The 14674-nt window shown below is 40.7% G+C and overlaps 1 protein-coding gene across 4 annotated transcripts in view; it reads left to right on the forward strand.

Annotated features, from left to right (window-relative positions):
- The window catches only part of C19H6orf89 (chromosome 19 C6orf89 homolog), a 35905-nt gene that overhangs the window by 1094 nt on the left and 20137 nt on the right, over positions 1-14674 (forward strand). The window contains exons 2-4 of one of the 4 annotated variants that reach the window (XM_008528764.2): positions 5371-5480; positions 8678-8885; positions 9328-9541. In XM_008528764.2, the coding sequence (XP_008526986.2) occupies positions 8697-8885; positions 9328-9541 (403 nt within the window). In that variant the 5' untranslated portion in view covers positions 5371-5480; positions 8678-8696. The remainder of the gene's footprint in view (positions 1-5370; positions 5481-8677; positions 8886-9327; positions 9542-14674) is intronic. The other 3 variants (XM_070584485.1, XM_008528765.2, XM_008528763.2) reach the window with 3 other exon arrangements.

A 14674-nucleotide genomic window follows, 5' to 3' on the forward strand; every position in this document is an offset into this window, starting at 1 on the left:
GGAACAACCTGCCTTAACCTAAATTCAACTTAGTTACATTGAAGATTTGGCTGAAGTTTACATCGCCCAATTTGCATCCTAGGAGGAGGCCCTGTAGGCCCTGCCTTGGACCAAAACAATTTTCAAGACCGGGTTTGAATCCCTGTTCCTCCACAGCTACCCTACAATACCACAGAAAATGTCCATGAGTGAGGTTCCTAAGCTGCTCATCTAAATACTCATTAGGCTGATGTATTTAAAAAAAAAAAAAAAAAAACAGAATAAAAAGTAAAATGAATGGACCATTAATTACATTAGATTAGTTTGGGAACAGAATGATCACTTTAGGTCCTTTCTATAAATTTGTTCAACAGACGCTGATCAGGTTCCATGTCTCTGAGGTGAATTTCCATGTCTGTTCTTAGTTTCTTGTGTTATTTTCTGCACTTTTCTCTGCTTTCGAGAAACAATTTAGTGTGAGAGGGAGAGAAGGGAATGTAATACTAAGTGATAAAGAGTTGTGTTTAAGGTTTAGAGGACAAAAATCAAGGTTGGAATAGAGGTCACTCACTGGAGAAAGCACTGGGGGCTGGGCTTTGTAGGGAGAGGAAATTATGTGTACAAAAGCAAAAAGGTATGAAACGGTTTGGCAGTGAAGAATGTAAGGAAGGAAGAAATGAGACTGAACAGGAGGGCAATGACCAGATCATAAAGGGCCATGCTAAGTAATTTGGACTTGGTCTTCTAACAGTTATTGAGTATTTGGGTATTGAGACAAATGTTTTACATACTCATCTTATAATCCCTTAATAACAGTGTTGGAAAGACACAATTATCCCCATTTTGTAAATGAAAACTGAGGCTTAGAGAGGTTAAGTAGTGTCTCGTGGGCACACAGGAGATGGAGAATCTAGTATTTGCGTCCAGCTTTTTCCAGCTCTAGTGCCTGTGTTCTTAACCACCATGCTGAATTGTTCCCCAGTAGGGCATGGGAGTCAAGGAAGGCGCTTTAAATAGATGAGTAATTTGAGCCGATATGTGTTTCAGAGAAATAACTTGTGAAGAGGGTAGAGGATGAATCAGAGAGGAGAAGGAAGACTGAAAGTATAGAGATTAAATATATCTTTATGCTGGTCCATGAGAAATGTGGACAGCCTTGACTGCCATTAATGTGGAGCTAAAGAGGAAGTGATGACTGAGAACTCTACCGGAGGAAGGAGGAGGAGAGGTTTTACATTTGGAGAGTCCATTAATTAAGAAAGGGAATGTAGTAGGAAAAATGGGTTGTAGGGGGAAATAATGTCAGGGACATTACATATAGGGGACTAGAGGAAATTTGAGCCACGGCATCTGGTTGGTAATTGGACAGATGGGTCTTGAGTTCTGGAGAGGCGATTTGGGAATCCCTAATAGCTGGTGGTTAAAGCTGTGAAGGGAATAAGAAAGTCAAGGACCACTGTGATGCATACCAACACGCAGGGACATAGACTCTGAGAAGAGAACAAGAGAATTATACCAAGGTTTGAGAGCACTTGAGGGAGGTAATGGGTAGCAACGGCAGCTGCTGCCGAGAGGTTGGATAAGGTGATAGATAACTGAGAAAACATCCTTTGGACCTGGCATGTAGAAAGCCATTGGCGACCTTAGTGACAGCAGTATCAGTGAGTAAGGGGGACAGAAATATGATTTCAACAGGTTAATAAATGAATGGACACCTGAGAAACAAGAAGGTGAAGTGCTGGCCCATCCCTTTTTTTTTTTCTTCTAAAGAGCTTGTCTCTGAAGGGAGGGAGAGCACAAGCCCTGGAAATCTAGAGGAAGAATTCTTTTTTTAATAGTAGAACCTGGAAAAGGTGAGGATAGGAGCAGGTAGAGATAAGTTTAAAAATTTGGGGGCTCCTGCTTCAAATATGTCAATGTCATAAAAGACAAAAGAAAAAAAAAAAAGCTAAGATCTGTTCTAGATTTAAGTAGACCAGAGAGACGTGACAGCTAACTGCGCTGTTTGATCATTGGTTGGATCTTGGATTTCTAAAAACCTATATGGCCTTTTTTTGGACAGTTAGATTTGACAGGGACTGGATATTAGGTACTGTTAAAGAATTATTAACTTTAGTAGGTATGATAATGATGCTTGTGGTTATATAGAATAATGTCCTTATTCTTAGGAGATAGATGCTGAAACATTTCGAAGTGATTTCGTGATGTGTAGCGACTAACTTTCAAATGGTTCTGGTAAAAACAGACAGAAAGCATTCATTTCAGTTTTTCTGAAATTTTTCAAAATAGAAAGTTGGGAAAAAAATGGAAGAGGCATATTTTCAGAGAGCAAAGAAACTACCAGACTCATGTCTCACTGGGGTAGAGATGTCCAGAAAGAGGACTGTTAGATTCAAGTGATGATAAAAGTGCAAAAAAGTAGCATTCTCTCATTTGTAAATTTTAAGCCCTTATAGTTTTAAACTGCTCTTTTAAATCATAGTGTTTTAATGTTTTATCAATTTTTTTCCTTTAAATATGATTTGTTTTTTGTAGTGATTTTAATTACAATCCCCAAACCATATTTTTTTCCCTTTACTTGGACTTATCTTCAGTTAATGGAAATCATTGGATAAAATAGAATGAATATATTCATAACACTAAAGAATGGATTATGATACTGCATAGCTAGTGTAATACTAAAAACATAGTAGGGGAATAAGAAAATTCAGTATTACTCTGAACATTACTCCCGCTATTGAAGATTGGAACGTGTTTAGATGGACTTTAACAGCTTTCTTTCTCAACTGTAGTGTTCCTCGTTTTGTGTTTTAACTAGATGGATCAGTATTACAGCTTAGAGTTGCCAAGCGGACATAGCTATTTAGTTTGGAAAACTGAGAACCTCCAGGGTGATGTCACATCGGTGTTTAGGACATATTTATATCAATAGAGGAATCAATTCTATATTAAACAGGGCAAAGGAGAGGTTTACATTTAGTCTGACCTTTTAACCTGTTTTCTGCTTTATGTAAACACTTTTATTAAGTTCTGTCGGAGTCCTTCTATCAGCTATGCTGCTGTCCTGTTTTCTTCTAGGCCGAGACAGAAGGAACTGTGGAGGACACCTCCTCAGAGCTGCCTGTTGCTTCCTCCTATTCTTGAAGGGCTCCTTCAGGAGTGAACAGCCACTGGCTTACCTCCCCCAGGCCTCTCTTGAAAGCAGGAGTTCTTAATCTCTGCACTCTTAACATTTTCAGTGAGATGGTTCTTTGTTGTGCGGGGCTGTCCTGTGCATTGTAGAACCTTTAGTCTTTACCCACTAGATGCCAGTAGTACCTCTCCACTTTTGACAATCAGAAATGTCTCCAGGGGCCAGCCCTGTGGCCGAGTGGTTAAGTTTGTGCACTCTGCTTCAGTGGCCCAGGGTTTTACCGTTTCAGATCCTGGGCACCAACATGGCACCGCTCATCAAGCCATGCTGAGGTGGTGTCCCGCATGCCACAACTAGAAGGACTCACAACTAAAATATACAACTATGTACTGGGGGGCTTTGGGAAGAAGAAGGAAAAACAAAAAAAAAAATCTTAAAAAAAGAAAAAATGTCTCCAGACATCATGAAATGTCCCCTGGGGAGCAGAGTCACCCCTAGTTGAGAACTCCTTTTCTAAAGCATTGTCTCCTAATTGGGGGTGTGCCCCTACTTAGTAGGGAAGAGGTTTGAAAACTTCTGCACCTGGGGCTCACTCCCAGAGGTTCTGGCAATTCAATATGTCCAGGGTGGTGCATGATACTTTGATTTTTGTAACTCTGTTAGTGATCCTGCCTGTGCTCTTGCAGGTAAAAGCCACTGTTAAGAGTCAAGCTCACTCTTTGAAACTTTCTTCTGTGGCAAAGCTCCTTACTGCCGGAGTTGTACCTTCTTTCTGGAGGTAAAGGGGGGGGTTGTTGTCAAGCCACAGCTGATTTCACTCAGTCCCCTCATACTTAGCGCTTAGCCATGACTTGTGTTTGATTTTTTTTTTAAGGGACAAGGTTTTTTTTTTTTAATACAAACCCTTGTGTTGAGGGCTGACTTTCATTAGATCACAGCGAGGGAGCTCTGCTAGTTTGAAACCTCGACCTAAGGGGACAAAATTTTTTTGTTATTGTTTAATTAACGTCATATCCACTAGATACCAGTAGTACCCCTCAAGTGTGACAATCAGAAATGTCTCCAGACTTTCCGAATGTTCATGGGGGGCAGAATTGCCCCCAGTTGAGAGCCACTGATCTAACCAAAAGCAAAAGGAAGACTTATTATCAAGATTCCCATGTACTCTTAGAAACTTCACTGAATTATTAGTAACTACTCTCCTGATAACTTGAGAAATATGTCAGAATCTCAGGGAAAAAGCAGATACAGCTTGTAAAAATGTATTCAATATTGTAAGATCATTGTATACTTGAATTACAAAAAAAATGTTTTGCAATACAAACTGGGAGTTTGAGTTTTTTTTTCTTTTTTCCTAAGAAAGATTCACCCTGAGCTAATATCTGTGCCAGTCTTCCTCTGTTTTGTATGTGGGTTGCCGCCACAGCATGGCTGCCAAAAGTGGTGTAAGTCCACTCCCGGGAATTGAACCTGGACCACCAAAGAGGAATGCACCAAACTTAACCACTAGGCCACCGGGCCAGCCCCTAATGAGTTGTTTTTGGTTTTTGGGTTTTTTTGGTGATGAAGATTGGCCCTGAGCTAACATCTGTTGCCAACCTTCCTCTTTTTGCTTGAGGAAGATTGTCCCTGAGCTAACACCTTACCAGTCTTCCTCTATTTCATGTGGGATGCTGCCACAGCATGGCTTGACAGGCAGTACTAGGTCCATCCTCAGGATCCAAAACTGCGAAAGCCTGGGCCACTGAAGCGGAGCATGCAAACTCAACTACTGTGCCACCAGGCCATCCTGAGCCTAATGACATTTTTATGTGTATCAAAAGTGGGCAGAAATTACAAAGGTTACAAAGACTGTGAAACAGTCATCAAAGATGATGATAGGTGGTCCTCCTTTTGTCTTCGCCTGCACTTCTGTCCTGTTCATGGTTCTCCTAAGGGCACACTAATGGGACCTTCTCTTCTGCCTGAGGGATACCTACATGTGCCCCACCTCCCAGCACTTTAAAAGTTTTTACTGGGATTTTTTTCTAGAATTCCCACTGCTCTCCTTTCTGGTCCTCTGCTGAGTTTTAATGGATTTCAACTGGGTATTGTTGGATAATTTGTTGCAGTTTGCTTAAACGAACATCTCTGCTTGCTTGCTTGCTTAGAATGTCTTTGTTAATTTAAATAGGAAAATGCTGTCTGCGGAATCACTAGTCACAAAAACCAAGATGTAAAAAATATTGTAATAAGTTATCACTTTATTCTTTTTCCAGGAATCATTGTAGTCGATCACTTTCCAGTTCTCAGCCTCTCAGTTGTGATACTCGAGGGACACGGTGTTGTGGTTTCGGAAAACTGCCAGCTCAGAATAGAAAAATACTTGGTAAGGGAGGCAGCATGCTTAAAGTTGAAAGCACCAGCCCTAAAGTCAGGCACACTTGGGTTCACATCCTGGCAGGTTATGAAACCTTTCTGAGCCCCCGTTTCACCATCTGTGAAAGGAGATTAGTTACCTGTCTTATGGGATCGCTGTGATGATGCACTGAGATAATGTTTCCAGAGTGCTTAGCACAGTGCCTGGCCTGTAGGAAGGCATAACAGGAAATGATAATATAGGAATGCAGTTGGACGGAAGTCTTTAGTTTCAAATGAATTGAATTTTTTATACTTCTTGAAGTGTTCATTCTCTTAAAATTTTAGAGCTAGAGGGGGCTTTAAAGACCTTCTGGTTCAATCCTCTTACTTTTGGATGAAGAAATAGACCAAGTGACTTAACCAAAATCATAACAGTGTAGTGTAATAAATGCCATAATAGGGGTAAGTTCAAATTTTGTAAAATACATTTTAAAAACATCTTTACTGAGATGTAGTTTATATACCATGAAATTCATCCATTTAAAATGTACAGTTCAACGGTTTTCTGTATATTCACAAAGTTGTGCAACGATCACCACAATTTAAGTTTAGAACATTCTTGTCACTCCAGAAAGAAACCCCGTATCTATTAACAGTCACTTCTCTTCCCTCCCACCCCCTCCCTTAGATAACCACTGATTAATCTACTTTCTGTCTCTACAGATTTGCCTATTCTTGACTTTTCATATAAATAGAGTCATATAGTATGTGGTCTTTTGTGACTTTTTTCACTTAGCGTAGTGTTTTCAAGGTTCACCTGAATTGTAGCATGCATCAGTACTTCATTCCTGTTTATTGTCCAGTAATATTCCATTTTGTGGATATATCACATTTCATCCATCCATTTAGCAGTTCCTGCTCAGTTGGATTGCTTCTATTTTTTGAGCTGTTATAAATAATGCTGCGTGAACATTCGTGTATAAGTTTTTGTATGGATATGTGTTTTAAATTCTCTTCGCTTCATACTTACAAGTGAAATTGCTGGGTCACATGGTAACTCTATGTTTAAATTTTTGAGGAACTGCCAAACTGTTTTCCAAAGCAGCTACACCATTTCACATTCCCATTGGCAGTGTACGAGGGTTCCTATTGCTCAACATCTTTGCTGACACTTGTTATTATCTGCCTTTTTGATTATAGCCATCCCAGTGGGTATGAAGTGGTATCTCATGATTTGTATTTCCCTAATGGCTAACAATATTGAACATCTTTTCATGAGTTTATGTGCCATTGGTATATCTTCTTTGGAGAAATGTCAATTGAAATCCTTTGTCCATTTTCTAATTGGGTTGTCTTTTTATTATTGAGTTGTAAGAATCCCTTATGCACTCTGAAACCAGTCCCTTATCAGATATATGATTTACAAATATTTTCCCCCATTCTGTGGGTTGTCATTTCACTTTCTTGATGGGATCATTTGCAGCACAAAAATAGCTAATTTTTAATGTCCAATTTATTTTTTATTTAGCTACTCATGCTTTTGGTGCCATATCTAGGAAACCATTGCCTAATCCAGTGTCATGGAGATTTTTCCCTTTGTATTTTTGTAAGAAAAGAAGTGATTTTATAGTTTCAGCTCTTAAGTTTAGGTCTTTGATCCATTTTTAGTTGATTTTTGTAAATGATCGAAGAAAGGGTCCAACTTCATTCTTTTGCATGTGGATATCCAGTTGTACCAGCACCATTTGTTGAAAATACACATTTTTAAAGAGTTTACACCCTTCTTGCATCTGAACCTTAAAATGAAGGCCTGTATGGCCTTTAAAAAAAACCCTTTGAGGAAGACCAGAGTTTGAGGAAAGAATGTATCCCCTTTAGCATGTGAGATTCCTCCCTCCCTTGCCCAATTCCTCAAAGTCTGGATTCCCTTTCTGGTAATCCACCATTAGAAGTCTGATTCTGGTTTAATGGGTCTGGGTTGGAGCCCTAGTATGAGCATTCTTTAAAAGCTCTCTAGGTGACTCTCATGTGTCGGCACACTTAACAACTAGTGAAGTAAAAGGTTAACAGTCCTAAAGAGGACCAAACAGAAGGAGTCATTTGGAGGCGCTGCTGGAAAAGGAGATATGCTGTGGTATGTGCTGGCGTGTGGCATCTCAGGCCTCCCTTTTCTCTGTGGGAGCTCCATGACTGTTGTCCTCTGCTCTACAGGTGGCAGCATCTCCCTACTGAAATAGAGCTGTGCCGTGCCAGTGCTTTTTGAGGTTAGAAGCCTGTGGAGATGAACTATGTGAAATAAAAGGACCTTCTGCCTTAAAAACCCAATATAAGAGGAAAACATAAATCCCAAGCACTGTTGTTCCTCCTGTAAAGGAAGAAAAATATTATTGTTCCGTAACACAAGCACTTTTTAAAAAATGATAGAATTTCATTTTACAAATAATACAGAGAGAATTCTACTTTGCCACTTTAGTTTTTACCTTTTATTCTGTGAAACAATTTGGCTTTAAAATAACTATGAGAAAAAATTGAATTTTGAAATTAGTTATAGATTTTAGGTCTTTTAAGTATATAAAATACAAATAAAATGCCCTTTATTGCCTATAATTGAATTTGTGAAAAAGCATAAGGACTGCGACCCGCAAGGTGTGAAGAGCTCCCACGTCGTGGTTTTGTGTTGCCTGAAATCCGTGCCCTGCCAGGAGCAAAGCGTGTCAGCACGTTCCTCACGGCACCTCTTGCCTTCAGTGATCAGTTCCTCCTCTTGTGTTGCTAAAAGGCCTAATGTAAATGGAAAGAAAGACTTGATCGACAACACTCTCTGTGTTTCCTTTCTTTTTATTTTAGTAAATTACCAGTAAGCAGATCTCCGGTGGTTGGTTTCACACGTCATTTTGGCTGGCCACTAGTGTTTCAGAGTCCCATTAAGGATTTATTATATTCTAGACCAGTGCTTCTTAAAGTGTTTGGGAACCAGTCCTGGTCTGTAAACTGTTACTAGCCCACAATTAAGTAACATTTAAAAAACTTGCGTAGCAACTTGACCTTGTCTAGCCGTATTCATTGTGTTTTACAAAAGTATCGGCCTGCAGTGGACTGGGAAAAACATGAAACTGGTACTTCCCCGCAGATGGTCAAGAAGCGCTGTTCTAAAGGAAGTAGCTTTGAGGAGGAAGTGCTTTAAAGAAACCATCATTCTTTTTACGTTTATTTTCTCTCTCTCAGGGATTTTGTGTTGGAAGACATGGATCTTGCTGCCAATGAGCTCAGCATTTATGACAAACTTTCAGAGACTGTGGATTTGGTGAGACAGACAGGCCATCAATGTGGCATGTCAGAGAAGGCAATTGAAAAATTTATCAGACAGCTGCTGGAAAAGAGTGAACCTCAGCGGGGGCCACCCCAGTATCCTCTCCTCATAGCTGCGTATAAGGTAAAAATGTGTTCTGACTTGGAAATAGCTTAGATGGAGCACAGATTCGTCAGTTTTCTCCCCAAGTACTGCTGTGGACCAAGTCTACCATTGAACCTTGGTTTTTCTATGAATAAATTGGCCTTTGCTCTTGTTACCGGGAAATTTGTCTGTTTTGTTAAATGTTCTAGATGAAAATGTGTATTTATAATTAAACTATATTTGTAATTTTTAATGGTGGGCATAACCCCTGGTCACATGACAGAAGCTTGGTGAGCCTTGTAACCCTCATAGTTTTTAAAGTGTAAATGCTTTCAAAAGTGATTGTAAGTGGCTTGTTTATGAAAATGGATTAGTTCTCAAGGTACATTGGACATAGTAGAAGAGGCCTGTTTTTTTCTTGGCATTAAAGTATCTTGTTTGATGGGAAAATTATTAATTCTTTTCCTGTCTTTCCTTGTAGGTCCTCGTAACCCTGGGATTAATCTTGCTCACTGCCTACTTTGTGATTCAACCTTTCAGCCCATTACCACCTGAACCGGTACTTTCTGGAGCTCACACCTGGCGCTCACTCATCCATCACATCCGGCTGATGTCCTTGCCCATTACCAAGAAGTATATGCCAGAAAATAAGGGAGTTCCTCTGCATGGGGCTGATGAAGACAGACCCTTTCCAGGTAGAATGCTGCCTTTACTCCTTATGAGATACAGCTTTCTCAACAATGTATAATGGGAAAGGCAATAACGTTTATTAACATCTGATGAGAGACTCTTTCCCTACACTTTCTCATTTAATTCAGTCCCCACTAAAACTCTTATGGGATGGGTTTTATTATCCCCATTTTGCAGATTGAGAAACTGAGACTCAGAGAGATTAAGAAACATGCCAGAGAAACATGTAGTGGAGCCAAATTCAAACCCCCGATTCCAAAACACAAATGGTAGGAGTGAGTGTTTTTGTTTACAGGAAGGATTGGAATGTATCCTGTTCTGCCCTCTTCTCTCCTGTGATCCCTATCCGTAAAAGATATTTTGATAAGTAGCTGTTGATTTATTAAAAGCATCTGAGTCTCGCTTACTTTTAACCAGATCCTCTAGTAGTCCTTAGCCTATTGGGCTAGGTTTTTGTCTGGGTTTATCCCACCCTTCTATTTAGTCTTTTCTCTCTGTCTCACAGTGCGTTTATTTAGTGCTCCTAAGTGTATAATTTTGCCAGTAAGTTAAATTTAAGAAACATTTAAATTTGGTAACAGTGCATCAGTGGCAGTTTAGGAATTCCTAGTCTGACAGACCATTTGAGAAGTTTCCTTTTGAGAATAGTGTAACATGTCATAAGACTTGAAATTTACTTTTTTATGAAGAAATATGTAAATTAATGTCACAAATGGATTGTAGAACGTTTTGTATAACCGTGTTCTGAAACCATTAGGATCCAGCATAGTTGTCTAGGAAGTTTGTTTTCTCTTCAGTGTTGTTTTCAGAAAAAATTTACTTGTTGAAGCTAAGCTTTATAATCACAATGTCATTCTTTAAGTCAAGACCTAATCAGTTATAAAAATCACCACTTGGATTGGGTCTCCTTTGAAAACTATTTTTGTACACTTGAGGAAATCATGGAAAGGTTTCCAAAATTATATCAAAATCAAAGGAAGGGAACATTGTAAAACAAAAACTTAGCTTTGTGAGTTTTTTTAAAAATTAGTTCATACATTTGGAGTTTTTAGTTCCACATATAACTTCCTTGTATTCATTGGGAAGCTTGTTTTTGAATTGTCATCAGCAAAGCTCAAAAAAATGGTTTCCACCTCCTATCAGGAAGGTCCAGAGCATGTGGGGGAAAGTGTCAGTCAGGCCAGCCAGTGCTGCTTCCTCAGATGCATTGGTCTCCTTTCCGGTCCTCCCCTCACTGCCTCCCTAACGGCATCTTCTGCTCTTTGGCACATGAGATGAAGTCAGCAGTTTTTAGGACCAGGTTGATGGCAGTTACTTTGTTTCTCCCCATCCTATAAAGTAAATCTCCATAAACTATTGAGTTAAGAAATGATAGTCAATGGACAATGATTGCTCATTCTCTAAATCAGAGTTTAAAAATTCAAGAAATGTTAGCATCTTGTCAACAAGCCAGGCTGTTTGGTCCACTCCAAGTGAATATTTTGCCTTGCAGATAGAAATAAAATGAGTCCTTGGAGCTCAGTTGTAAAGAGAGAGCATTGGAAGGGTGTGGTTTTAACTTTTTAATGTTGTTTATTCTATTAAAGTGCTGCTCTAACTTATAAAAGTGGATATGGATGCACTATATTTTCCTACGTGTGATAATGCTGGGAAACTGTAAATGTAAAAGTAACAATGTTTTGCATAGCATTTGGAAGGAAATTTGAGAATGCATAATGATATGGGGGGTAAATAGAAACATATTGGGGGGAGTAGGTACAAGAAGTGGGAACTGCTGGGCTTACAAGAGGCCCAGAAAAGTAAAAAAAAAAAAAACGTTATCATTCCTAATGTCGTGGTACCAAAAATAACTGCCTTTCGGTTAGGGTTACTTAACAATACCTTTAAAGTAAATGTAGAGGGAGAGCGATGTGGCACATTCAGCTCCTGAAAGGAAAGCCCTGGAGCCTATTGTTTCCTTAAGGGCTGGCCTGTCTAACGTTCCCTGGGCTCCTCTGACACTCCTTGTGGTGGTGCCTTGGGAGTGATGGAGGGAACAGGAGCAGTGGTGATGCACCAGAGGCACCATCGCCCTTGCTGGTAAGTTTCCTCCTGACCACTGGTAGTTTTTCCTCTTGACTCCACCCAGGGAACAGAAGGCAACAGAAGTGGGGTTCTTTTTCCAGGTTTCAGCCTTGGGTAGGAAATCCGGCCCCTAAATCCTCTTGATGAGGAGAATGAAGTGACTCTGTAGTGAGTCATGTAAACATCCCACTCTGCAACAGAAGAGAAAAAGAAGATAAAACTTAGCAGATGCCAGGCCCTGTTCAAAGGGCTTTCCATATATTGGTTCATTTAATCTTTACAATATCCCTATGAGGTAGGTTCTGGTCTTATGCCTATTTTACAGATGAAGACACTGAGGTACAGTGAGATTAGGTCATTTGCCCAAGGTCACATGGCTAGTCAGTCACAGAGCCATGATCTGACCCCAGGCAGCCCATCTTCAGAGTCTGAGCTCTTCACCTCTGCTGTGAATAGTTTGTAGGCATGCAGTATACCTGAAGAGGCCAGCTCTAAGCTTGATTTTGGAGTTCTACATTCTCTCTCTCAGGTCACCAGGTGCTTTCTCTCTCAGCTCCCTAGACCTTAGGGAAACAAGGTTCTTTCCCCTGGTACTGCACATCCAAAGATAACGGCCCTCCAAGCTATTGGTCCTTTAGAATTTTCCTGAACTAGTCTTTTCCTAGGCATTCAGCCCAGCTCATCCTCCCACTCTGCACCCTTATAGATAATGTTTGACCTATTGTTTGACTTAATCTTTTCTCTTATTAAACCACAGTTTTCCCTTCACATTCACATTCTTAGTTCTTCCCCCTGCCCCTGCCTAGTATCTTTATATTCACTTTGACCCTGCCAATCACCCTCTTGGCTTTCATCCTTCCACGGAATCATTGAGTCTTAGAGCTAAAAGGGAACTTTAGAGTTGATCTAGTACATACCCCCATTTTAGAAAGAGGAAATTGAGGTCGGAAGAGGTGAAGTAATTTGCTTACCCAGCTAGAAGTGGGAAACTTGCACTTGAACCGTGGTTTCTTAACTCTAGTCTGTGTTCTTTCCATCACGCCACACTCACTGCCTGCTGTCTCTGCCCTCAGCCAAGCCAGGTTCCAACATGTTAGGCTCAATTACTTTGTTTGCTTTGGGCATTTATAATTTTTAATTATCACGCCCATTTACACTGAGGAGGCCTGGGTAGTTCTCACAGACTGTGAGAAGGTGCATCTCTGTATCTGCACTGCATAGCTGCGACTTCTTGTGCCCATCAACTGTCAAGGGAAGGTTGAAGTGGATCTAGCAACATCAAGGAGTTTGGGAACAGCAGATGGTTCCTTGACTTAGAACTGAGGACCTAGTCAAACCTAGAGTCTGTGCCAGTGCCCAATGATGAAAGGCTCAGATCTCAGGGAATGCCTTACTCTTTTATTTGCAAATAAAAGGTGATAATGGTAGCTCTCTCAAGCACTTACTGTATACCAGCCACTGTGCCATGTGTTTTCTCAGCCTTCACGGCAATCACATAAGGTCGTTACTGTTTTTATCTCCATTTGAAAGATGAGGAAACCGATGTGCAAGGGGATTGACTAACTTACCTAAGGTCTCACACTTAGAGACAAATTTTTATACAAGGAGAACTCAAAAATAGCTGGACTCTGTGGTTTAGAATGGTTCGAATGCGTTGCTTACTAAAGACCAGGCTATTGGTGAAATAATTTCTTGGGTTCCTTCCCTCCCTGTGGAGTATGAAAATGGCTCTGGGCATGCTGCCACCCCTGCGAGGGACCTGGCCAAGGGCGCCTTCACCATCAAGACTTCACCCCTGCCTCAGGCCCAGGATACTAGAAGAGGTGCTAAACAAAATGAGCTACTGGAGAGTGACCTGATTAAGTACTGAGCATGCCCCAATGCAAGTCGCAGAGACTGTCGTGGGCTTTGCAGGCTTTTTGTGGGTGTATTTCTAATAGAAGAAATCTAATATAAGAAACTGTGAGGTTGTATTTATTTAATCTTTATTTTGAGGTTTCTCCAAATTCAGACTGCTGGTTTGATTTTTCTCCCCATGGACTTAATCCTGTTGTTAAAGTTTCTGAAACGTCAAAGTTTCATTCATTTCATTCAGTGAATGTGTGCTGAGACCCTACTGTATGCCAGGCACTGTCCTCAACAGAACAGTGAACAAAACAGTCCCCTGCTCTTGTGGAGTGATGCTTGGCTTTGTGCCTTTCTTCGGCCCTATCATTTTTACCCAGGGGAGTCTTGTCCTGGAAAGAAATGTTTTTTTTTTTTTTTTTTTTGCCTTTTGCCAGGTTAATAATCTGCATAAAAGGACTCTCTCCCCTCAGAATTCAGGGCGTGTTACGGTTGTCCACAGGGAGTGAGCCTAAGTGCATTCTTTTGGTAAACAACTCTCAGACACAGGAAGCCTCCTGACAGGCCTTGGCCTCTGCTCTTCTGCAGAGTGCCCAACTTGCAGAGAAGGCTGGGAGGTTATAGTTTCTGCCTTTCTTAACTTCAAGGCCATGCTTTATCTGAGAGACTGTGTTTGACATCTCAAACAGCGAAATGAATCCGTATCATGGTGAGAATTTGGAATACAGGTCATGAGTTTTACTGAACTCTTATATGTGGAATTTTACTTCTGTCACACTTTTTTTGGTATATGTAAAATAGCTAGCATGAGGACGATATCTGGAGTAAAGAAGCCTTGGAAATTAAAAGAAAGTTGGGAAGTTGCTATCCAACTTCCACTGGCCTTTTCTGTCTGGTGCTGTAGAAAGAGTGGACAGAAACAGAGGAGGCCTGGAAAGAAGTGAGATGCAGCGAGTGAGGTAGCTGAAGAAAAGCTCTGGACTGGCTGGCATGGGAGGGTCTACTGTGTGCCATTGGCTATTTTCCAGAGTGGGATTTGCTCACTCTGTGCTGTGATGGCTCCAGCCAGTTGTACAGAGAGCACATCAGGTAAAACCTTTTCAGATAGATGGAGGCCAGGTTGGAGTCTGGACACTTGTCCTTCTGTTGTTGGGGATTCTGTGGGAAGGAGAGGAAGAGCCCCAACTGTACACCACCCCTACACCCAGACACTTCACTGCCTGGCTGTT

Source organism: Equus przewalskii, chromosome 19 (genome assembly GCF_037783145.1).
Source record: "Equus przewalskii isolate Varuska chromosome 19, EquPr2, whole genome shotgun sequence".
NCBI lineage: Eukaryota > Metazoa > Chordata > Mammalia > Perissodactyla > Equidae > Equus > Equus przewalskii.